This window comes from Salvelinus fontinalis, chromosome 35, assembly GCF_029448725.1.
Source record: "Salvelinus fontinalis isolate EN_2023a chromosome 35, ASM2944872v1, whole genome shotgun sequence".
Classification (NCBI taxonomy): domain Eukaryota; kingdom Metazoa; phylum Chordata; class Actinopteri; order Salmoniformes; family Salmonidae; genus Salvelinus; species Salvelinus fontinalis.
The window spans coordinates 3,798,344-3,822,970 of NC_074699.1; the positions used below are offsets into that span (position 1 = coordinate 3,798,344).

Sequence of the window (24,627 nt, forward strand, 5' to 3'; positions counted from 1 at the left end):
TTAATTGCAAGTAGTCCGTTAAGTCAATACTTTGAAGACAGGTCAAAATCTTTCCATTTTATATCATTTGTTATCCCTGTTTTATCATTTTTTTGCTTTGCATTCGCTTCGAGATGTTATTAGGTGAGGTGCTCATCAGGTGCAGGATGCATGTGCCCCATGTGTCTTTCGATCTGGTTGCATAGTAGACGGTCAAATGATATCAATGGCATTTTGGAGGGTTACCTTCGATAGATGGCAACAGTTGCATTTGACCATCCCAGTGTTAGAAGTGGTGGTGGCTGAGGTGCGTAGTGACCCGTTCTATCCACTGGGGGATGATCGAGCTCTGCAAGCGCTGCGGCACATGCTCGACTTGGACGAGGCACAACTCCTCAATAACACGCACAATGGGAAATTGGGGAGGTAGAGGCAACGGACAGATGTGTGATGCGCTTACTTAACCGTGGGCGATTTCACATATCAACATAAACTTTTATTTGCCCTCTCTCCGACGCAGCTTCTTTGACCAGGCTGAGGTATTGATACTCGCTAGACCTGCGTTTTATATATATTTTTTTGCTGCCAGCACCGATGCAGCGGTGGATCTTTTTTTCGGGAATGGGGGTGATACTCAATAGACAGATCCTGTTGAATTGAGACAAGACAACGCCGAGACGTGTCCAAAAAGTGTCATCCCTCGAGTGCAATCGAACACAGATGTATAGGTGACATGTTCGCCGGTTGGATACGTCGAGGGATTTTAATATTCCCAAAACAAGATGCGAAATTGGGCAAACCAAGGAATTGCATCCTCACCTACAGCACATTTTGTAAGGTGCTGAGACGATTTCGTTCGGCCTTTATCAAATGTAAGTGGAATGTCTAAATGAATGAAGGTGGGGCATTTTTTTTAACAGAGTGAACACAATTTCGTGCGTAATTTAAAGAATGTTTACACAGACTAATGTTGCAGTTATCATGCGTTGTCTCCTGTTGCCATGTTAGTTATTATTATTAGTATGATTAATTATTAATTCGTGTTATAAATATTTTCATTATAATTACTGTTATTTTTAGACTTGTGTTTTCTGCTCTTAAGTTGGTGATGTGTACGTCGGCTATAGTGCATGCATCGCCCAAACAGGAGACATGGATTTGAATACATGCATTTGTAGGTTGTCTAATCGAACTGCTGTTTCTCCCTTGCAGCTGCTGAAGACGTCAGAGGAATAAAGTCATTCAGAATCACTGAAGGTGTACAGCATAAAAGGGCCGGTTTTCTCATCACCTAAAATGGCAACCAGGAGGGACCACGAAAAGGCAAAAATGCCGTATTTCTGCAAGTACTCACACTGGAGTTAAGCACCTGATGGACAAATTAGGTGGTTTTGTGAATATATTGTCCAATATCTGGTGATTTAATAGGCTATACATTTGAAAAGCATAAAAGGTCTACCCATCTACAGCCTATATTCACTTGGCTGTAATAATGATGTCATAAAATACAGGAGTCCGTTTACAAAAATATATTCATGTGATTTATGTCAACGACAATGTGAACTATATTCCAAAAATGGACCTTTAATTACGCATTCTTAACTCACCTACGCCTCACTGAATAACACGTGCCTGCTATCTGTCAAAGCAGGATCAACCAACCTGTGCGCCCTTTGCTACAATTTGCTACTTTCCATTGTCCTACACGAGTCGTCGCTAAAGGGATTATATCATTCACTCAGAACTGAATATACACCCTCCTCAAAATGGAGTTTGCCATGATAGGTGCAGATAATGGGTGCAAAACTCGACTGCCTTACGGGTATGCTCGCGCACGGGAAAGGGAGCACGAAAGGGAGAGACAGGTACAGCAGGCAACAGCCGCTGCGGAAGGTGCAGCGAGTGGAGAGGTAGGGGAGTCCTCTGGCCATCTCCTTAACAACCACCAGCAGCATCAGTCTCGCACCGCCTCCTCATCAAATGCCAACAACAGTAGCGGCAGTACCGCCTCGCGCCCCTCCTCCTCGCAACAGCCACAGCAGCACCACCATGAGTCCGAGCAGCAGGTTCTCAGAGAAAGGAAAAAGCAACGCGGCGTAGGACGTTGGAGAAGGAGCCGCCAGACTCTCGGTGGGGACTTGCGCCACTCGGAGTTGGCGCTACTTGGATCAGAGGAGGATATGATAGAGGAGGACGAGGCGGAAGGCGGAGAAGAGGAGGACAGGGGAAGCAAGAGTTCCAGTTTTCTCTGTATTATGGATGATGAAGATACTGTCTCACTCACAGACAGACGTCCCCAATCAGGATACGCAAATGTTTACAGCGAGTATGGGTGCTGCGAAAGAGTTGTTATTAATGTGTCCGGACTAAAGTTTGAAACTCTACTTAAGACTCTCTCACAGTTTCCTGACACTCTTTTGGGAGACCCGGACAAACGAATCAGGTACTTCGACCCTCTAAGGAACGAATATTTTTTTGACAGGAACCGACCAAGCTTTGACGCAATTCTTTATTATTACCAGTCAGGGGGGCGATTGAAGAGACCCCAAAATGTACCGTTTGACATCTTCTCTGAGGAGGTGAAATTCTATGAACTCGGAGAGGAGGCAATACTGAAGTTTCGGGAGGATGAGGGTTTTGTCAAAGAGGAAGAGAAACCCTTACCAGAGGACGAGTTCAAACGCCAAATTTGGCTTCTTTTTGAATACCCAGAGAGCTCACAACCTGCGAGAGGGATTGCAGTCGTGTCCGTTTTAGTCATCGTAATATCAATAGTCATTTTCTGTATGGAAACGTTGCCAGAGTTCAGGGACGAAAAAGAATACCTTAAACCACGAGACAATTCAACAGAACCTCATGGACAGACCCCTTTTAACGACCCTTTTTTCATTGTGGAGACGGTGTGCATTATTTGGTTTTCATTTGAGATTATAGTGCGCTTCTTTGCAAGTCCAAGTAAAACGGATTTCTTTAAAAACATTATGAATACTATAGACATTGTATCGATTTTGCCTTATTTCATCACGCTCGGCACAGATCTTGCTCAACAGCAAGGCAAAGGGGACCAGGCAATGAGTTTTGCGATCTTGAGAATAATCCGCCTTGTCAGAGTCTTTCGCATATTTAAACTCTCCAGGCACTCCAAAGGACTGCAGATCCTCGGACATACCCTCCGCGCCAGTATGAGGGAACTAGCGCTTCTAATTTTCTTCCTCGTTATTGGTGTTATTTTGTTCTCAAGTGCAGTGTACTTCGCGGAGGCAGACGAACCCGCGTCTCAATTCACAAGTATTCCCGACGCTTTTTGGTGGGCTGTCGTCACAATGACCACGGTCGGATATGGAGACATGAAACCGATTACTGTCGGTGGCAAGATAGTGGGCTCGCTCTGTGCCATAGCGGGTGTGTTAACCATAGCTCTTCCAGTGCCCGTCATTGTATCCAACTTCAATTACTTCTACCACAGGGAGACTGATAATGAAGCAGACTCGCCACCGGTTGTCGAAACCCCACCACCTGCCTGCCCCTATTTCCCCAACTTTCTAAAAAAATTCAAAGGGTCCCCCTCGGGCTCTTCGCTGGGTGATAAAGCGGAGTACATGGAGATGGAAGAGGGGGTAACGGAGTCGCTGTGTGGGGTGGATACAAGCCTGAGTAAAGGAAACGGGACAGACATTGGCAGGAAAAACAGTACAAGTTCAAAGTCACAACAGACTGACGTGTGATGACCAAAAAAAAATATTATTCTCGTGAAGAAAGATATGCTGTCATATCACACACACATAGGTGGTCAGACTCACACAAGTGCGCACTTGCGCGCATGCACACACACACTTTATATTTAGCTAGATCTTGGGAAGCTCAAACATGGTGTTTTATTTTGCCATGTGGCTGCTTAGAGGAATATAGGCCTACGGAAAATAGACGCCCAAATCAAAAGCTTTATAACTATTATGACCAATGTAATCCGATGATATCAGATATAGGCTGCCTATCTGGGTCTCGTAAACCTACAAATGACATCGAAAATATTTAAGGGACAGGCTATGCATATGCACTTTATGAGTTTCATTTGTCAATAATGGAAGGGGAGATATAGTTATTGTTTTGCTGTTATGCGATAAAGTCAAAGTTTATAGTAGGCCTAGTTTGCACTATTGTAAAAGCTTGTTTGAGACGCTGACTTTCAAGAGTGATAGACTTGGAAGTAATATTGAGAGACAGAAACTGTAGGACATATGGCAACCTAGACACTCTTCGTCTGGCATAATGAGTATTGAGATGTTTTTTTATTCTGAACAATAATCAATTCTTATTGCGTTTCAGTGTAGGTCTAACCCCTCTGTGTACACAATAAAATAATCATTCAATATCGATCGGAAACATTGAAATAGCTAAATCATTTGTGAGATTCTTGAGTAAATGAGCATGAAGCCTATTTTGGCAGCACACTGAGGTCAACAAGTGAGACGCTTGGCAAGCAACATTCTTTGCAACGATTAGGACAAAATAAAGCCTTGTATTGACCGACCACCGAGGCGAAGCACAGGAATTACCACACCGGCTGTCATGAGAGGTCCTGCACGGATATCTTGCGCGACTACAACTCCGTCCCTTTAAAACCACCTCAAACTAACTGACAATATCCCTTTACACGGACGTTGACGGAAACTTATTTGGGGGAAAAAATTACTGTCATCATGGAAACTTTGGGTTTGTGAACTTAATCTCTTGTTCGCTGGACCTAGTGCACATTTCTCTAAAATGAGAAAGGAAGGTCTGTTGGTCATCCCAGAAAGCACCAAGATCTCCAGCAGGCGGTTGTTTCCCAAGGTATGTTCACCTTTTAAATACAATCACCATGTGATGTGGTTTTCTGTATATGAGCTTGACACACACACATACTGATGTCACCGTACACATGTGACGCACTCTGGAACCATTTGGAGACATTCCAAATGAATTGATGAAAGACTTAGTTGCTTGCTGCATGTTTTTGAATCAGGTCAGGTACTGTCATACTACATCCACATTTTTAGAAGGATATACATACATTTCGAACTATATTCAATGATGCAACAATCCAAAAAGTAAGATATGCGCGTGCGTAAAGGGATTTGATGCACTTTTTTCATTGACGGACTAGGCCAACTGTATCAAAACAAAGGATAGTGTGCTGCACAGGCCACTACTAGCCTGCTGATAGCATTAATTTAATTTGTCACCCGAAACTACTTGGTTGTACAGCCCCAATACACACACTCTTGATGTTGACAGCATTGATACTTTTGGGGCCCTGACATTCTGCCTAATATAATAATAAAATATTTAAAACCGAGTTGTACAAAGCAATATTTGTATATTCTCTGCACTCAGAGCTCTGTGTCTTTATCCAGAAAACCTGTCATCGCCTGTCAGACAAACACATTCACTGGTATTCATTGTTCTTTTGAAACGGTACATCCAGACACACAAAGCGGCTGGCTTAATGTGTTTTGTTACTGCCCCAATACACTGTAATTAGTTATGTTAAAAAGTTGCTGTGTAGCAAAAATCCTCATCAAAAAGGTTACTCGGCATCTGCTTGCCATTTCCCCAGCATGGCATCAATGCCTTCGATTTAAATTTGTTTTACTTGACACATGGAGTCATAATGCTTACGCTACCCGACTTATGACAACGAAATGGTAAGCCTGTGTCGGCTACGGATACTGCTTGCCATCAATCTTGGTTAAAAAGAGGTTGGGACATCACATGGCAATGTTAAGTCCGATGTCAAACGTTTACATTATTATGAGTTTGTTTGACCTCTGATGTCATGTGCAAGACAGTCTTTGCAGTGTCAATTGTTACCATACACTAACCACATATGATGAGTAGGATACATGAGTGTAAGATTTTCCGATTTTCATGGGGTTTCCTCATCTCCAGGCATCAATTCAAAAGATTCAGTGTTCATTTGGATGGCTGTTGCCATATGCGACCTTTGGGGACCCTGGCAAGTCCCCAAAGGTCGCATTCGCGTTTATCGTTTATTTGGTTTAGTGAATTTCCCCATTGAGGCTGTATGTACAACCAGTCTGACTGAAGCTACGTACTGTTTGTGAGGAATACTCTGTGAACCTACAGAGTGGGTCAGATCTGATCAAAAAGATAAACACACTTCACTTAGCACAAAGTTATCTCTCCCTTTTATGTTTTATTCCATTGGGAATAATAGGTACACACTTTGCTCTGATTCAAAAACATAGTAAATGTATGGTTGGGCCTTCTCTAGTACAGTATGTTCTACAGTATAATACAATAACTAAACTCAAAAATGTCCTCTCACTGTCAACTGTGTTTATTTTCAGCAAACTTAACATGTGTAAATATTTGTATGAACATTACAAGATTCAACAACTGAGATATAAACTGAACAAGTTCCACAGACATGTGTCTAACAGAAATGTAATAATGTGTCCCTGAACAAAGGGGGGGGTCAAAATCAAAAGTAACAGTCAGTATCTGGTATGGCCACCAGCTGCATTAAGTACTGCAGTGCACTGTAACGCACAGCGTTGAGATTGCCTGCAATGAGAACAAGCTCAGTCCGATGATGCTATGACACACTGCCCCAGACCATGATGGACCCTCCACCTCCAAATTGATCCCGCTCCAGAGTACAGGCCTCGGTGTGGCGCTCATTCCTTCGACGATAAACGCGAATCCGACCATCACCCCTGGTGAGACAAAACCGCGACAAAAGCACTTTTTGCCAGTCCTGATTGGTCCAGCGACGGTGGGTTTGTGCCCATAGGCGACATTGTTTCCCGGTGATGTCTGGTGAGGACCTGCCTTACAACAGGCCTACAAGCTCTCAGTCCAGCCTCTCACCTTATTGTGGACAGTCTGAGCACTGATGGAGGGATTGTGCGTTCCTGGTGTAACTCGGGCAGTTGTTGCCATCCTGTACCTGTCCCACAGGTGTGATGTTCGGATGTACCGATCCTGTGCAGCTGTTGTTACACGTGGTCTGCCACTGCGAGGATGATCAGCTGTCCGTCCTGTCTCCCTATGCGCTGTCTTAGGCGTCTCACAGTATGGACATTGCAATTTATTGCCCTGGCCACATCTGCAGTCCTTATGCCTCCTTGCAGCATGTCTAAGGCACGTTCACGCAGATGAGCAGGGATCCTGGGCATCTTTCTTTTGGTGTTTTTCAGAGTCAGTAGAAAGGCCTCTTTAGTGTCCTAAGTTTTCATAACTGTGACCTTAATTGCCTACCGTCTGTAAGCTGTTAGTGTCTTAACGACCATTCCACAGGTGCATGTTCATTAATTGTTTATGGTTCATTGAACAAGCATGGGAAGCAGTGTTTAAACCCTTTACAATGAAGATCTATCTATTTGGATTTTTACGAATGATCTTTGAAAGACAAGGTCCTGAAAAAGGGAAGTTTATTTTCTTGCTGAGTTTAATATATGCCATTTAGCAGATGCTTTTATCCAAAGCAACGTACAATGCCTTGCAAAAGTATTCAGACCCCTTGGATTTCATTGTGTTACAAAGTGGGATTAAAATGGACTTAATAAAAAATAATTGTTTACAATCTACACAAAATACTTTGGAATGTCAAAGTGGAAGAACAATCATAACTTTATTTAAGATGAATGAAAAATGTATAAATACAATATAGTCATTGCATACGTATTCAGCTCCCTGAGTCCATACTGTACATGTTAGAAACGCCTTTGGTAGCAATTACAGATGTAAGTCTTCTTGGGTAAGTCTTTAAGAGTTTTACACACCTGGATTGTGCAATATTGGCCTATTATTCTTTTAAAAATTCTCCAAGCACTGTCAAATTGTTGGGGATTGTTACGTCCATCGTTAGATGAATGAGACCAAAGCGCAGCGTGGAAAGTGTTCATGATTTTTAATACTGAACTCCGACAAAACAACAAAATACAAAACCGAACTTAACGTTCTGCAGGGCTAAACAGCAACTATGCAAAAACATGATCCCACAAACTAAGGTGGAAAACAGGCTGCCTAAGTATGATCCCCCATCAAAGACAACGATAGACAGCTGCATCTGATTGGGAACCATACCCGGCCAACAAAGAAATAGAACACATAGATTGCCCACCCAAATCACACCCCGACCTAACCAAATAGAGAAATAAAAAGGCTCTCTAAGGTCAGGGCGTGACAGGGATCATGGCTAGACAGCCATTTTCAAGTCTTGCCATAGTATTTCAAGCAGATTTAGGTCAAAATTGTAACTTGGCCACTGAGGAACATTCACTGTCTTCTTGGTAAGCAACTTTAGTTTAGAGCAACTTTAGTTTAGATTTGGCCTTGTGTTGTGGGTTGCTCCCCAGCATTTGCCGATGTCAAGCATAACCATACCATGATCCGGCCACCACCATGCTTGAAAATAAAGAAACAGTTACTCAGTGATGTGTTGGATTTGCCCCAAACATAGGGCTTTTCATTTAACCTTTATTTAACTAGGCAAGTCAGTTAAGAACAAATTCTTAGTTACAATGACGGCCTACCCCAGCCAAACCCTAAAGACGCTGGGCCAATTGTGCGCCGCCCTATGGGACTCCCAATCACGGCCGGTTGTGATACAGCCCAGGATCAAACCAGGGTCTGTAGTGACCCCTCTAGCACTGAGATGCAGTGCCTTAGGCCACTGCGCCACTCGGGAGCCCAGTGTTTTCCTTTGGCTTTTTCAGTATTGTTTATGGCCTTGTTGCAAAGATACATGTTTTGGAATTTTTATTGTGTTCTTCTTTTCACTCTGTTGATCCGTCCTCAGTTTTCTCCCATCACAGCCATTGAACTCTTTAGCTGTTTTAAAATCACAAATGGCCTCATGATAACATCCCTGACAAGTTTCATTCCTGTCCTGCAGCTCAGTTCAGAAGGATGACTGTATCTTTGAGGTGTTTGGGTGGTTTAATATACAGTATAATCCACAACATAATTATTAACTTGACCATGCTTAAAAATATATTCAATATCTGATTTGTTATGGTCAATTATCTACCAATACCTGCCCTTTTTTATGAGGCTTTCGAAAACCTCCCTGTTCTTTGTAGTTGAATCTGTGCTTGAAATGCAATACTTGACTGAGGGACCTTACAGATGTTGTATGTATGTGAGGAAGGGTTAGTCATTTAAAAATCTTGTCAACCCCTATTATTTCACACAGAGGGAGTCCATGTAACTTTTTATATGATTTGTTAAGCCAAATTTTACTCCTGAACAAATTCAGGCTTGCCTAAACAAAGGGGCTGAATACTTATGCACAATTTTTTATATATTTTTAGTTATTGACTTTTTTAAGAATCAAATTTATTTATTTTTTGCATTTTTCTTCCACTTTGACATTACATAGTATTTTGTGTGTATTGTTGGCCATTTGTTTTACAAAAAAATCTTTTTTAATCGCACTTTGTAACACAATAAAATGTGAGGAAATCCGAGGGGCCTGAAATCTTTTATTTGTGCATACATTTTACGTATGGATGGTACCAGGAATCAAACCCACTATCCTGGTGTTGCAAGCATCATGCTCAACCAGTTGAGCTACAGAGAACTCTTTGGACATATGCAGTATGTCCGGGCCTCCCTCTGACATATTTATAGACTATGCTATGTCGTATTGCATTGCAATTCCAAGTTACACAAATATTGCGTACGCATGGAAACCGAAAGGCTAATCTGTATGGAAACAATCCTACTGTAGTTCTCAATTGCAGAAGAGATTGACTAATGTACACGTGGGAGCTTTAGGAGACTAACCTCTGTGTAAATGGAACTCCCCCCCTTGAGGTTTCAATGTTGAAGTCACATAATATGCCTCCATTGAAAGATAGCAACCCGAGTCTTTGTTAACAACACAAAATCTCACAGCGGATCTTTCCAACGAGCTGAATTCATCAGACAGTGCGCACAGGAGTCGATTATGTTACCTCATTCTAGACGTGTAGATAATTGTGCTAGTTACACATATGCTTTAGTGTAGGGTTTCACGGTTTCCTGACTCACACGTATGGAGATAACGGTCGTCGCCGTGGTTACACTCTTATTACAGACTAATGAAAAAGCACGATTTATGGTAAGGTGACGTAAAATGCTACCAAGTCTTTGTAGACTACGAGTCTTTGTCTTTATGAGTCTTTGTATTCTTCATGAGGGGAGCTAGGAAGTGTGTATAGAGTCCACAGAATTGACTCAAGTGTGGAGTCACACATGTAACTGGGGCAGGAGGAAATTAAATCCTGGCACACCGCTGGACAGGTAAGCACTTCCCAGAGATGTCACATGGAGTCTTACTCGGACTTGGTTGTCCCTTGGGGTGCAAGCGAAGGCCCTGCAGAGATGCAGTGGTAGTGTATTAACAAGCTCGAGATTTAATGCAACGCAACAGCTGCTCAACCGTGAGACTTTTTCTTCCTGACAGACGGGGGCTGGTGACTGGAAGGATAAATGCCTGCTGGTAAACTTTAGTGGCTCCAGATGTGTCATCAGCTGTGGGAGTCTTGAACGGAGCGTTGAGATAAGTCATGAATGAGTAAGCAGGGTCTCGCTGGTTGTCGTTAACACCTAACGAACAACGTCACATGAGCTGTACAGTGTAAATTATTCATGTATTCAAATGCAAGCTTGATTGCGCAGGGTCGAACAATCTGGTAAAGTAACAAGGCAAAAAGGTCAAGTAGATGGAGTTTTGAATAGTAGTTGATATAATGAAGGCTTATAGATAATGCTACAAGGTTTTTTTTGTGTAATCCAACCACGAAATGACGAATTATATGAAGAAGGTAAACCACTTAATTAATTTGGTTTTTCCATGATTCGACCCTAAGTAAAATCATGGTTTACAATTCGATTAAAAGCACACGCTGTGCATTGGATACCATATGTAATGAAATGTAATGAGCAAGGTGATCATGTTCCTAGTCAGGGATATATGTAATCAAGCACACACATTTTTCACTCATGACTAATCAAGCCCACTCCCAATGGACGTTGAAACCCTCAATCCTGGATGAGCCGGAATACGTGATCAGAGCCTCCCTCTGTATTGATCAGCTTATGTAAACGTAAGCCTGCATTCCCAAAATCAAAGCAGTGGCATCTTTAGTCCAGGTGGAGCCAAAATGGCTGCCATAAATGAAGACCCCGTAGACCTAGTCTCCCACTCCCTCTCTGTGCTCTCCTGCTTTGGAATGACTGGAAGCTTTTATGTGGAGAGATTAATGCTAGCTCTCCAGGGCCCTGGGTGTATCGGTGCATGTGTGTGTGCCTGTATGAGTGCATGCGAGTGTGCTGTACACAAGGAGCCAGCCTACAGGGGCCTCCAGTCACTGTTGATGACTCAGAAGGCAGCCCGGAGGACTACAAAGACCAAGATCCCCCGCATAAAGTGCATGGGAGTTGCTGTTCAGTAAAAAATGATGAACATTCTGATGAATGAAAGCGTACCCTTATTTTTATAGTGCTTGACATGCCACGTGGTTTTGTTCAAATATATGGTTAGGTCAAGGGAAGCAAGCAGAATCATATTTTCTCAAAGTGAAATGATTCAAACCAGGTATCACTTTACATCATCAAGGTATGCCTTGTAAAGGGTTTGTAAGTGGTTTATAGACTATGTATTATACGTTTATAGGTGGTTTAAAATAAATAGCTATACTCATTCATTGAAATTGTGATTGACAAATTGTGAGACTAATATTATTTATAACTGCTTATTATCTATAGATTAATAATGAACAGTCCATAAGATACTTATAATCCCTTTATAAACCCTTTATTAAGTATGCCTAAATGTAGATGTTACCCTAAATCGATTGGCCGTTTTAAAGAAGAAGTTGAAACTCGTGGTTGTAATTGGTCTAGTACAGAGTCAAAGGGAGCTGTTTTTAAACCAACCGAGGTACGTATTTACAGAAATACTGCTGAGGGGTGGAGAACGCTGTTGCTTACTTTCTATTGCTGACCTCATAACATCTATAATTGAATAATTTATTCACTTCTTGAGTCTCTCATGGCTTCGTCTGATAACATAGACATGTCGTTACCCCAACCATAAATGTTTGGGATATATTTCCCTAAGGAACCGTTGTGGAACGTTTGCTTTACTATTATCCTTGTCTTTGATTTGATAAAAACTCATGTTACAAAAATGTACCAGTAAGCCCTTGAATGGTCAAATATCATTGGTTTTGGATTCCTCACAGAGGTTTTGATGGTGACTTGCAGATATGCCCCCTGGCAAAAACATGCTACTTCTCTTTAAAAGTAACAGTCAGTGCTCAAGGGCTTTGTATGTCTTTTAATTTTATTTGGACCAGATCCACAGAATTCTTTTGGGAAGGCTTTCACTTTTTTTGGTGGATTATGCAGGAAACAACAAAGTTGTCTTTTAGGATTTTGTTTTACTTCTCAAACAGTAAGTCCTTTCTCCCTCAAGCCACGTCTTGGTTTTTATACAGTCATGGTTTTCCGCTCTTTCGTCAGCTGGCACGTTAAAACACTGCTCGGCAGTGATGGAAAATTCCCTCTCCATTTTTATAAATAACAAATGGTTTATTTCTTTTCTTCTGTAATCCTTTTTACCCATACTTGAGAAACAACGCTGCTGCACCTGCAGGTGGAAAGATAATGATTAAAGATAGATCTCTAGTGTAAATGATTATACAGCAATTACATTTATCTAGCAATGATGCGAGACAAAGCGTTATTTGTTTCTTCTTTATTGTTGCTTTATAAAGGGATCTTCAAACCTTAATTCCAGATAACGTAGCAGTTTTTTTTATTGTATACTTGGTAGCTGGTTGTACTGTAGTTAGTTGAAGTGTATTGATGTTAATGGTTTTATCAATACGTTCAAACCATTTGACATCGATTAACTGATCACATAGCCAGTCTACTGTACTTTTCACTGCATGTCAAGAAATACTGAAGATGCACAGAGTACTCTTTGGGTTGGTTTCCTGGACACAGATTTTTAGTCCAGAACTAAGCTTAATCTGTGTTAGGGAAACTGTCCCTCTATGTCCTATGTAGAATTAGGCCTACTCTTTCAATGTTCCAAAAGTTCCAAAACAACATTACTGAGCTGTAAAGGAATTCTAAAATGTGCAATATCCTGAACAAAGTGGCTTAAGTGCTGTTCATTAACAATTATCCCACTCTAGGTCACCAAAGGATTCTCCATTCTCCACTTAAAACTGTTACATTTCCTCCCCGCAGCCTATTACGCTTAGTCTACTAAACAACGATAATGTGTTGTCTACTGCTATTGTCTAGGAGATTAAAAATAGTATGGCCAAATACCTTTGTTGTACGGCACATCTGCAAGTCGGTGATATTGGCAGCCTTGTGAGATAAAATAACATATTCTAGCATCTGCCTTATCATTAGTAATCTCACTGTTTGCCTTGGTGAGTTTCCGGTGAGTTAATTGGGGTTTTGTGCCCTCCCTTGAGTGCCGGCTCAAAAACTGCACGTTTGAGGCTATAAATAGCTGATAGCATTTCCTGCTGTACTGGGGAGAGATTTTGTATTTTGAAAATAACCTGTATTGATGCCATTTGTTATTGCATTGCCTATCGTTATTCTGTATAGACACACCAAGAGGTGTCATGACAGAGAACAGAGAGAACTTTGTGGCACGAGATAACCTTTGTCTTAATTTAAGTTCAAAAGAGGAGGATAAAGATCTTTAGTACACTGTAAGAGCTCCTATTCAATTCAATGAGAGTTTCTCTCAGTATATATGCAAACAAAAGGACCTTTTCATGCTTTCATCATTGAGTATTACGTAATTTTCCAAATTTCGTATTGAAATAATTGGGAATATTAACATCTGGAAGGTTTAACTGTATACCAGGCTCTCCGGTGTAGCTACCAGGCTCTCCGGTGTAGCTTTGGAACCCAGATTGGGAAATCAGAGTTGATCAATCAGTTGAGGCTTATGCGTTTTCCACTGTTGCTTTCCCAGGCATGAAGTTAAAAACACTTCCCAAGGGTGCCGGGGGCCACGATAAGCTGCAGATGAGAATGTTTGTGGTAAATGAAAGCATTGTCATAGCAACCGTGACTGAAATTTTCTGATGTATAGTGTGTCGGAGTAAAGTGTGTGTGTGCGTGTGTGTGTTTGTGTGTGTGTACGCTCATCTGTATATGTGTATTTTTAAGTGTTTGGGAGACTGTTTTTCCAACTCTCACCCTCTGTTTGGAAAATATGTGTCAGGGAAGTACACAGTGCAGTTTTCCCCTAAACAAACCACTGGCAGACTACAACGCTTAAAATACGAGAGATTTATTTTGCGACTCCATCTGGCATTTACAGCACCTGTGGGTTGGAGGCTGAAATCCAACTGCAAGTCAGCAATAGCGGGGAAACTCGTCATATCACTTTTCTGGTCCTTTTTGATGTGCTACATGCTGTGCCCTTAAGTGGTTTCTGTCCTCTGACTGGGGAGCGTGGTTTAACTCTCAGTGTGAGGTTGCATTATTCATCACACTTTCCCAGTTGCAACGCCACGTGATAAAATGTGACACTTTGCTCTCATTTCAATGTGGCGCAACAGCATTTCACACAGTTATGGACGCAAAGGAAGTGTGTGTTTGTTCTTGTTTGGGTGTGTACCTGCATTTCTTTGTATTTGTTTTTCATTTTGACATGCATGACAACTTTTGTGAATTGGAAGGTTAGAGTAACGGTGTAATAACAGTGGAATAATAACCGTATTCCCGAGGCCGAGGGACACAGTATATCAGTGGAGTGGGTTTTGCACTCTGGGTGATGGAACTATCCTATTCTAACTATCCCAAAGCTCCTGAACATGGCACTGTCAACACCTATTGACCTCCTCCTTACACATCGCTGTCTGTATTTCTGAGCTCCTAATTGGGATATCATGAATACTATTATCGCCCACATTGACATTTGTATTGATTTTCAAAACGTCTTCGTTCACTCCTTTATCGACTTACCTTACTGCCCATCAATCAAGTAATGCTGCTCAGATTGGTTCCTTGGAAATAGGATAGCCACTGGAGACCTGTGGTTCTGACAAACAGGATCACTTCTGGGAAGTTCTAGAGTATTACAGCAAAAGCTGTAATACTTACAAAGGGCTACTATTGAGGGAAGGGTACTTATTCTGCAGCGGATTCATTTTACATTTTAGTCCTTTGGCAGACGCCCTAAGCGACTTACAATTAGTGCATTCATCTGCCGAGAGTTAGGTGAGACCACATCATTCACACAGAAAATTCAAGAAAGTTCCTGTGTGAACAGTCATCGTATAATCAATCACACTGGCTAGTCATGCTCACCCAGTCCATTTGCATTTATCCCAAACTAGCTAATCAATGGAATAAGACAAGAAAGAGATCAAATCAACTGTTTATGTGTTTTTCTCAGCTGCTCGCATTCTCAGCACCCCCTTTTTCACCCCCCCACCACATCCACCTACTCCCTCTCATTAATGAAGTCCAAATGTTTCAGTCAGATCCAGAAGCCTGGGCAGCGTTCCCTGGCTTTCTGGATTCCTTGGCCCAAGATAATTATGTGATGCGATTTTTCACTATTCGTGCCAAATGGAGTGTACAAAGCACTTTTCATTTGCATTTGACTTTATTTATGTGTGTCATGTCCTATGAGTTTCTTGCTTGACCCAAACTATTTACTTAATGTGTGTAGGTGGGTCATCCATAAATGTTTTGAAGAGACATCCATGCTTTATTTACTGTAAGTTATGCTTAATGTACAGTGTGACCAACTGGCATCACTAACTCAAATGGTTGTTAATTGCATTGGCCTTCTGTGGTAGGCGATTGTGGTAAGGAAAGAGGACTAAGTTGTTCTCGGGTGTTATGGTAAGATTAGGCAAAGGAGCTTCAGCAGTGCCGTGCAGTCAGGAAAGGCACTTGTGGCCAATGGCGTTACAAAGAAAGCTGTGTCTAGTGACCACAGTGTAATATGATCCAATAGGCAGACAGAGTTGTGTTAATGAAGAGGAATGGAAAAGCAATAACGATCATGCCACTCGTGTGAGCCAAGATTCAGTCTTGCGACTTCAGTAAGGACATGGCCTAGTTGGTTATCTAACATTCAGGTAAAATACCACAGCCATCCATCCCACTTCTGACACCAGTGTAGCATATTTGGGGGGTTTGCTACCTAACTGTAACTGGGATAAAACCAGTAACCTACTGCATGCTAACTCCATACTTTACTGACACAACACGTTCACAACACTTTCACCCAGTTGTCCTCTGAATCATTCAGGTGTTCATTGGCTAACTTCAGACGGGCATGTATATGTGCTTTCTTGAGCAGGGGGACCTTGCGGGCGCTGCAGGATTTCAGTCCTTCACGGTGTAGTGTGTTACCAATTGTTTTCTTGGTGACTATGGTCCCAGCTGCCTTGAGATCCTTGACAAGATCCTCCCGTGGAGTTCTGGGCTGATTCCTCACCGTTCTCTTGATCATTGCAACTCCACGAGGTGAGATCTTGCATGGAGCCCCAGACCGAGGGAGATTGACAGTTCTTTTGTGTTTCTTCCATTTGCGAATAATCGCACCAACTGTTGTCACCTTCTCACCAAGATGCTTGGCGATGGTCTGTAGCCCATTCCGGCCTTGTGTAGGTCTACAATCTTGTCCCTGACATCCTTGGAGAGCTCTTTGGTCTTGGCCATGGTGGAGAGTTTGGAATCTGATTGATTGATTGCTTCTGTGGACAGGTGTCTTTCATACAGGTAACAAACTGAGAGTAGGAGCACTCCCTTTAAGAGTGTGCTCCTAATCTCAGCTCGTTACCTGTATAAAAGACACCTGGGAGCCAGAAATCTCTCTGATTGAGAGGGGGTCAAATACTTATTTCCCTCATTAAAATGCTAAACAATTTATAACATTTTTGACATACGTTTTTCTGGATTTTGTTGTTGTTATTCTGTCTCTCAATGTTCAAATAAACCTACCATTAAAATTACAGACTGATCATTTCTTTGTCAGTGGGCAAACGTACAAAATCAGCAGGGGATCAAATACTTTTTTCCCTCACTGTATACACACACACATAAACAACGGCATTCACGGACAGATCATTTGCATGAGCTGCAATCCATTGGAAACAAATGGCTTTATCGTTCTCGTATGGATGAAGGTCATTGACAGTATGAATTCCTTCGGAGAGGAGGGATGGAAGTCTGGGTAGAGATGACAGCTGATATCATTTTTGTTTCAGAAGCATCTGTGTGATTTATTATGTGGGAAGTGAGGCTATAAATCAACCGCTCTGGCATTTCTCCTCTGCTAGGGGGTCACAGAAACGTTACCGTTCCTGCTTTTGGCTGTAGAGGCTTGAAAATCAGACTTGCGAGCTGGACTTTCCCATTTCGGCTGTGGTTTCACACGATGTAGGGTTGTCCTGCTAGTGCATTCGCGATCTTCTATCCTCACATTTTGATGTTTTGTTTCTAGTTTTTAGGGAGGTGTTTTAACCCCAACTGAGAAAATCGGTGTAAACTTTGTACTTGGTTGTCAACACTTTATAAATATGTCCCTTTATGGTAGTATATCCTTCCTAAGCTTACAAGTTAGACATGCAAAGTAATTCTACTCTTTGCCCTTGTGAGTTGGTGCACAAATAATGATTAGTTATTCATGGTTGAACCTCTCACTCTGTGGCAGTAATGATGCCCTGGTCCTTTAAAAAGTTGTCTGTGGACTTGTGGCAAAATCACGGTAGAATTGCACATGTATAACTGTGTCTACCTGTCATTATTTGTGATTATTTAAATATCTTCGGCATATATTTGCTATGGACTTCTATTATACCAGGGATGATCTCCCTACATCCCATGAACACGGTGCATTAGAAGGCGTTTCTCACTGCCTAGCAACCTGTCACAACTGTAGCCAGGCTTGCTTTCCACTTGTAAGCCAGTAGAATAGGGTCTAAACATAGGTTCTTCAACCTCACAGCAATGTCCCAAGAAAAAAAGCTTTTGCGGGACTGAAGTGATTTGAGTTGCGGATGTATCAGCTCCCTCAGTCGGCTTGTAGTGAATTCACTCGTACACACTGTATTTCGTAGCTCTGCTCTTGCCAGTCCTGCCATCCATGTGCAGAGAGCTCGTATAGAGGGGACGAGGGCGTCTTTGCATTAATGATGTTTTCTGACCACCGCCAACCCTGCCAGCGCCATGCCTTTAATTTGCCGTGATGTTCTGTCATGGTGTAATATGACTCACAGTGCATTGCACATGTGCTTTCTGAGTGGAGCCCCCCTTTGTCGCTTTGAATCAACTTGAGGCGCACAACCGTCACATACGCCACGCTTGCTTGCATGGGCTGCCTTGGCCAGCTCAGCTGACCAGCACAGCACAGCCAATGAGAAAAAGAAACAACAGTGTCTGTGTGGGCACTCAACCGTGCCAGCAAAAAGTACATTGCGGATAAATCTACATAGATGAATCGTAGAAAAACGACGTATGAATATTTTCAGCTGACAATTGGTGGCTGTGGGCTTAAAATGAGCTTGAGAACGGTGAACCGAATGTTGATTATTTGTGTGTGCATGTGTGGCCTGCATATTTATAGTCTGCTTTGTGTGACTGTGAATGTCAGGACTGATCTGAGAGCAGTGCCTGCAGGGGAATGAGGCAAGAATCCCCCAGCCTTTGGATTAGTGTCAGTGTGCAGGAAGCGAAGGCTGCACTTCCCCCCCTGAGCTACGTGTGTCTGTTGGGTCTCTAAAGCTGTCTGTTTGAATTCTCTCCATACTACAGTACACAGCGTTCCATTATAGTCTCTCGATTGTCTTGAATCCCTTCATGACAGCCAGTATCCTCTCCATTAGTTCAGGTTTTCAATCCTCTCCATATCGGTCTGTAGCTACTTGAAATGCATGCCATTTGAACATCAATAGAGATCTAATTCAAAGAATCTTAGTGCGGCTGTTGAGAATTATTATTCTTAATTTTTTTTAGGGTGTAGATCAGCTTTAATATCGCAGATAAATTGTAGCTTCCATCAATGTACGTGTCTGCATAATTTCCAATCCCCTTATATTTTTGGGCAAATATATACACTGTTCAAAAAAATAAAGGGAACACTTAAACAATACAATGTAACTCCAAGTCAATCACACTTCTGTGAAATCAAACTGTCCACTTAGGAAGCAAGGTTTGCTGTGTCTGTCAGCGTAGTGTCCAGAGCATGGAGGCGCTACCAGGAGACAGGCCAGTACATCAGGAGACGTGGAGGAGGCCGTAGGAGGGCAACAACCCAGCAGCAGGACCGCTACCTCCGCCTTTGTGCAAGGAGGAGCACTGCCAGAGCCCTGCAAAATGACCTCCAGCAGGCCACAAATGTTTGACAAATACAAATATTCTCGCTTTTATCCATAATAATCTCACCATGTACACTAGCCTATCCGCACAGTCTACCCACACTGTATCTGCGAGCTGTTGGCTAGAGCACACATGGAAAGACCAGAGTAGGCACATTTGCTATTTAACGCAACAGTTTTTGTGACAAAACTAACGGTAGAGTTGAAAATGCAACATAAATACATTGAAGTTTCATTCGGTGCATTAAAACTTAAGAGAAAAAGTACATTTTGTGTGCACCACCTCATCACACACAGTTTTTTTTTTTTATCCGCAACAAGTCAGTTTGGTGGAAACACACCACTGTTGGGAAAATGTGCATATTTCCTTTATGCGGATTTTAGAATATTCACATGAAAATATTTAGCCAATTAGATGGAAACGTACAGTTTATGACAAATAATACCCAATTTTTGCTAATCCATTTCACACACATCCATGTGCTTTAATGGAAAAAAGAGAGAAGTCTATTATAACATTTAAGTTTATCATACATCCTAAAAACGTTTTTGAAGAGCATTATGGACTTGTCAAATAGCTGTAATTTACCGACTTCATCACTGCATTCTGGAAGCACACACTGCTAAAGTGTTTCTCTCGCAACAAGCATTTTTGTTAAGGAAAACACGGTCCACTGCTGGTCCTCGATGCTTGATTCAAATAACGCATATGGGACAAAGTGGATGATTATAAAATATAAAGTAATATAGCCTATAGTAGCAACGATTATCTATGTAGCAGTGCCAGTAGCCTATGTGACGTCTGCAAGAGGTATTCCACCTAGAAGCTCCTCATTAAACGTATTCGTATTCTTAATTTTATAAGGTTTTACTGCCCTTTTCTTCTCAACACTAACGCAATAAATTTAATTCTATACTTTCAAAGGGGGAAAAAAACGAATGTGAAATCAAACCCGTGGCACAATCTGCGACAATTACATGGAGTTAGGTACTCCACACAGAGAGCTATTTTACCAGTCAGTCAAACCCATGATATATTGTAGTTGCTTTGATTATCAGAACGTGCTGTTGGACTTCTTTTAAGGACGCTTTCATAAACAGGTGTTGGATCACATCCAACTAGGTCAACGATTTTAATTGGCTGATACGGAATTTGAACCGGATATAATCACAGCCATCTGTCTGCCAGGTTATCTGATGGTAATAGCTAACATATAGTGTGTGATCACACATGCAACTACGTCAATGACTTTAATTGGCTGATGCGCATTTTGAGATGGATAAAAGGTTTAAATTTAAACTATTTCTAATGTTCGCAAATATGGCCCCAAAGAGTATTGTTGATTAATTTGATGCAATGGCGGTGTTGAAGGTGTAACTACATTGGAACTGTTAAATCGGTGAGCAGCTGCTCTTGTGATCATTGTCACAAAGCCACACCCGTCCCACTCGCATTAGAAGTTCAGAACGAGAAAGTGTAGGTTATATAGAAATAATGATGCTCAATTTGGGTTGGTTCCCACCGTTCAGAGTTAGCTAGCTGAACTGTTGAGTGTCCTATCTAGATAGATAGCGAACGGCACCACACGTGACAAAGCTAGCAACCTTTCGTGTGTAACGGTTGTCCTCCTCCTCTTCGTCCGAAGAGGAGGAGTAGGGATTGGACCAAAGCGCAGCGTTGTTACACGACATGATATTTAATAAACAAGACGAAAACTAAACACTCTTGAGAATTTACAAAATAATAAACGAAGTCAACAGACCTGAACAAACGAACTTACATATACACGAAGAACGCATGAACAGGTACAGACTAGACTAGACTACACGAACGAACAAACGAAACAGTCCCGTGTGGTGCACAGACACAGAAGACAACCACCCACCAACAAACAGTGTGAACAGCCTACCTTTATATGGTTCTCAATCAGAGGAAACGTCAAACACCTGTCCCTGATTGAGAACCATATAAGGCTAATACCACTGACCTAAACATAGAAACACAAAACATAGAATGCCCACCCCAACTCACGCCCTGACCAACTAAACACATACAAAAACAAGAGAAAACAGGTCAGGAACGTGACATCGTGCTTTGTTTGGCTAACAAGAGCGGGGCTGTTTCTTCAAAGTTGTTACCCCACCATTGCATCACCATCCCCCTTTTGAATCCCTTGTAAAAGATAAGCCTAGCAGTGCATTTTACCTCAAGTTACTTGGTTTAAGCACAGTCTGCACAATGGTATTAACACGCACTGGCTTGGCTAGCTAACTATGGTGGTGGTTATAGCCAGCTAATGAGGTAGCATCACTCTTAGAGCTACTTTCACTAACCTGAATGTATATATAATGACTTTATTTCCCACTACCCTGGTGAATAAAGCTCTCTTTTTCTCCTTACCTGACTTCCAGCTAATGTTACCTCGTCCGACTTACCTGTTGAATAGCAGCTTGTGGTGCGGGTATCCATCGCAGCCCCCGGTCGAAACGAGATGGCGACAGGTTTAACGACCAAGTCATCAGGGAAGGGGGAGAGAAAGCAACGCAAGGCTAGCAAGGCTTGTCCTGGTAATTGCAGCAATTACATGGCCCATTCTCATTCCCATCAGTTATGAGCTGCCTGCCTCGGTGTGGACCACGCTAGATGTGCACTTTGCGCCCAGCTGGGCCCAGGTGTCCTTAAACGTAGAGCACGGTACATGGAAAGGGAAACATCTTACAAGGGAAGTGGCGACTTCATCCTGAAGTTGTCGAGGAGGTGTGGGGACATTACGGCAGATCTGTAGGCATGGCAGGACAATGCACACTGTCGCTTGTTCTTCGCGATTAGAGATCACTGCGCTCCTCTACAGTGCTTCTGTGCACCGTTTTTAAAAATGTATGTTATTTAACCTTTATGTAACTAGGCAAGTCAGTTAAGAACAAATTCTTATTTACAATGACGGCCTACCTCGGCCAAACCCTAACCCGGGACTCCCAATCACAGCCGCTTGTGATACAGCTCAGGATCGAACCAGGGTCTGTAGTGATGCCTCTAGCACTGAGATGCAGTGCCTTAGACCGCTGCGCTAATAGCCTTTCCTCCCGTGGGCCTGACTCCCCCCCAGGATACACCCCTGGTTCGTTGTTTTATAAAGGTATCCGTCCGGTCTCCAAGCCACTTGCCGCTGGTTTTGAACCCCTCAAGACGGCGCATCAACCTCTTAAGGATCCGCCCCTTTTTTTCAATTTTCGCTTGAAGTGATATACCCAACTTTAGCTGCCTGTAGCTCAGGCCCTGAAGCAAGGATATGCATATTCTTGGTACCATTTATAAGGAAACACTTTGGAGTTTGTGGAAATGGGAAAGGAATGTAGGAGAATATAACACAATAGACCTGGTAAAAGATAATACAATTTTAAAAACAACCGTTCAAAAAAAAAACGTTCGTATTTTTTTTGTACCATCATCTTTGAAATGCAAGAGAAAGGCCATAATGTATTATTCCAGCACAGTTGCAATTTGGATTCTGGCCACTAGATGGCAGCAGTGTATGTGCAAAGGTTTTAGACTGATCCAATGAACCATTGCATTTCTGTAAAAAAATTCTGTCAAGACTGCCCAAATATGCCTAATTTGTATATTAATTGTGCAGTCTCCTCAAACAATAGCATGCTATTCTTTCACTGTAATAGCTACTGTAAATTGGACAGTGCAGTTAGATTAACAAGAATTTAAGCTTTCTGCCAATATCAGATATGTCTATGTCCTGGGAAATGCTCTTGTTGCTTACAACCTCGTGCTAATCGCATTAGCCTACATTAGCTCAACCGTATTGTGTAAGGGACACTGATCCCGAAGAAGTTTTAAGACTCTATCTTATAAGATGTCACTGTTGTTCACCGTGGCCACTGAGCACGTTAGCCACCTTCATGTGCTCTCAGTTCATCCTTCACGCACTCAGTTAGCCCCCAACTACTCCAAGGTTACAATATGCCCTAAATGACATATAGTAGTCAAGCCATTAATCTATTTTCCTTCCATCCGCCGCCATTCTCTTCCCCAGAGCAGCGGCGCCTGTACACATTGTGTCCACTGTAAGCCCTGCACATCTACATGAACAGGACGAGGCCATTCTGGGGTTGTGACCAACGGTTAGTTTGCTTTACCAAACTTGCTTGGGATAGGGCTTTGTCCAAACAACGCCTTTCCCACTGGGTAGTGGAGGCTATCACCAAGGCCTACAGTTGTCGGGGACTGCAGTCTCCTCTGGGTGTCAAGGCGCTTTCCACTAGAGAAATTGCTACGTCATGGCCACTGTTCAGGGGTATCTCCGTCTCTGAGATTTGTTTGCCGGCTAGTTGGGCTTCCCATCACACCTTTGGGAGGTTCTATCATCTGGATGTCACTGCGCCCTTCCTGGCACACACAGACCTCGGCGCTGGAACTGAGTAGGATGGATCAGGTACATTACTACAGTTGAAGTCAGAGGTTGGAGTCATTAAAACTAGTTTTTCAACCACTTCGCAAATTTCTTGTTAACAAACTATAGTTTTGGCAAGTCGGTTAGGACATCTACTTGAGACAAGTAATGCATGAGATGTGCATGAGACAAGTAATTTTTTCAACAATTGCTTACAGATAGATTATTTAACTTATAATTCACTGTATCACAATTCCAGTGGGTCAGATGTTTACATACACTAAGTTGACTGTGCGTTTAAACAGCTTGGAAAATTCCAGAAAATGATGTCATGGCTTTAGAAGCTTCTGATGGGCTAATTGACATCATTTGAGTCAATTGGAAGTTTACCTGTGGATGTATTTCACGGCCTACCTTCAAACTCTGTGCCTCTTTGCTGGACACCATGGTGAAATCAAAATAAATCAGCCAAGACCTCAGAAAAAAATTGTAGACCTCCACAAGTCTGGTTCGTCCTTGGGAGCAATTTCCAAATGCCTGAAGGTACCACGTTCATCTGTACAAACAATATTACGCACTTATAAAACACCATGGGACCACACAGCCATCATACTGCTCAGGAAGGAGACGCGTTCTGTCTCCTAGAGATGAACGTACTTTGGTGCGAAAAGTGCAAATCAATCCCAGAACAACAGCAAAGGACCTTGTGAAGATGCTGGAGGAAACAGGTACAAAAGTATCTATATCCACAGTAAAACGAGTCCTATATCGACATAACCTGAAAGGCAGCTCAGCAAGGAAGAAGCAACTGCTCCAAAACCGCCATTAAGAAAGCCAGACTATAGTTTGCAACTGCACATGGTGTAACG

At 42.3% G+C, this 24,627-nt stretch overlaps 1 protein-coding gene across 3 annotated transcripts in view; it reads left to right on the plus strand.

Annotated features, from left to right (window-relative positions):
- The first annotated feature begins 351 nt into the window (after window positions 1-351).
- The window catches only part of LOC129834260 (potassium voltage-gated channel subfamily A member 1-like), a 37,585-nt gene continuing 13,309 nt past the window's right edge, over window positions 352-24,627 (plus strand). The window contains exons 1-2 of one of the 3 annotated variants that reach the window (XR_008756229.1): window positions 352-878; window positions 1,192-4,812. Coding sequence is in view for 1 of the 3 variants with exons in the window: in XM_055899100.1 (XP_055755075.1) it covers window positions 1,746-3,704 (1,959 nt within the window). In the remaining 2 variants the exon portion in view is untranslated. Of the gene's footprint in view, window positions 879-1,191; window positions 5,328-24,627 lie in introns of those variants that run through there. The other 2 variants (XR_008756228.1, XM_055899100.1) reach the window with 2 other exon arrangements.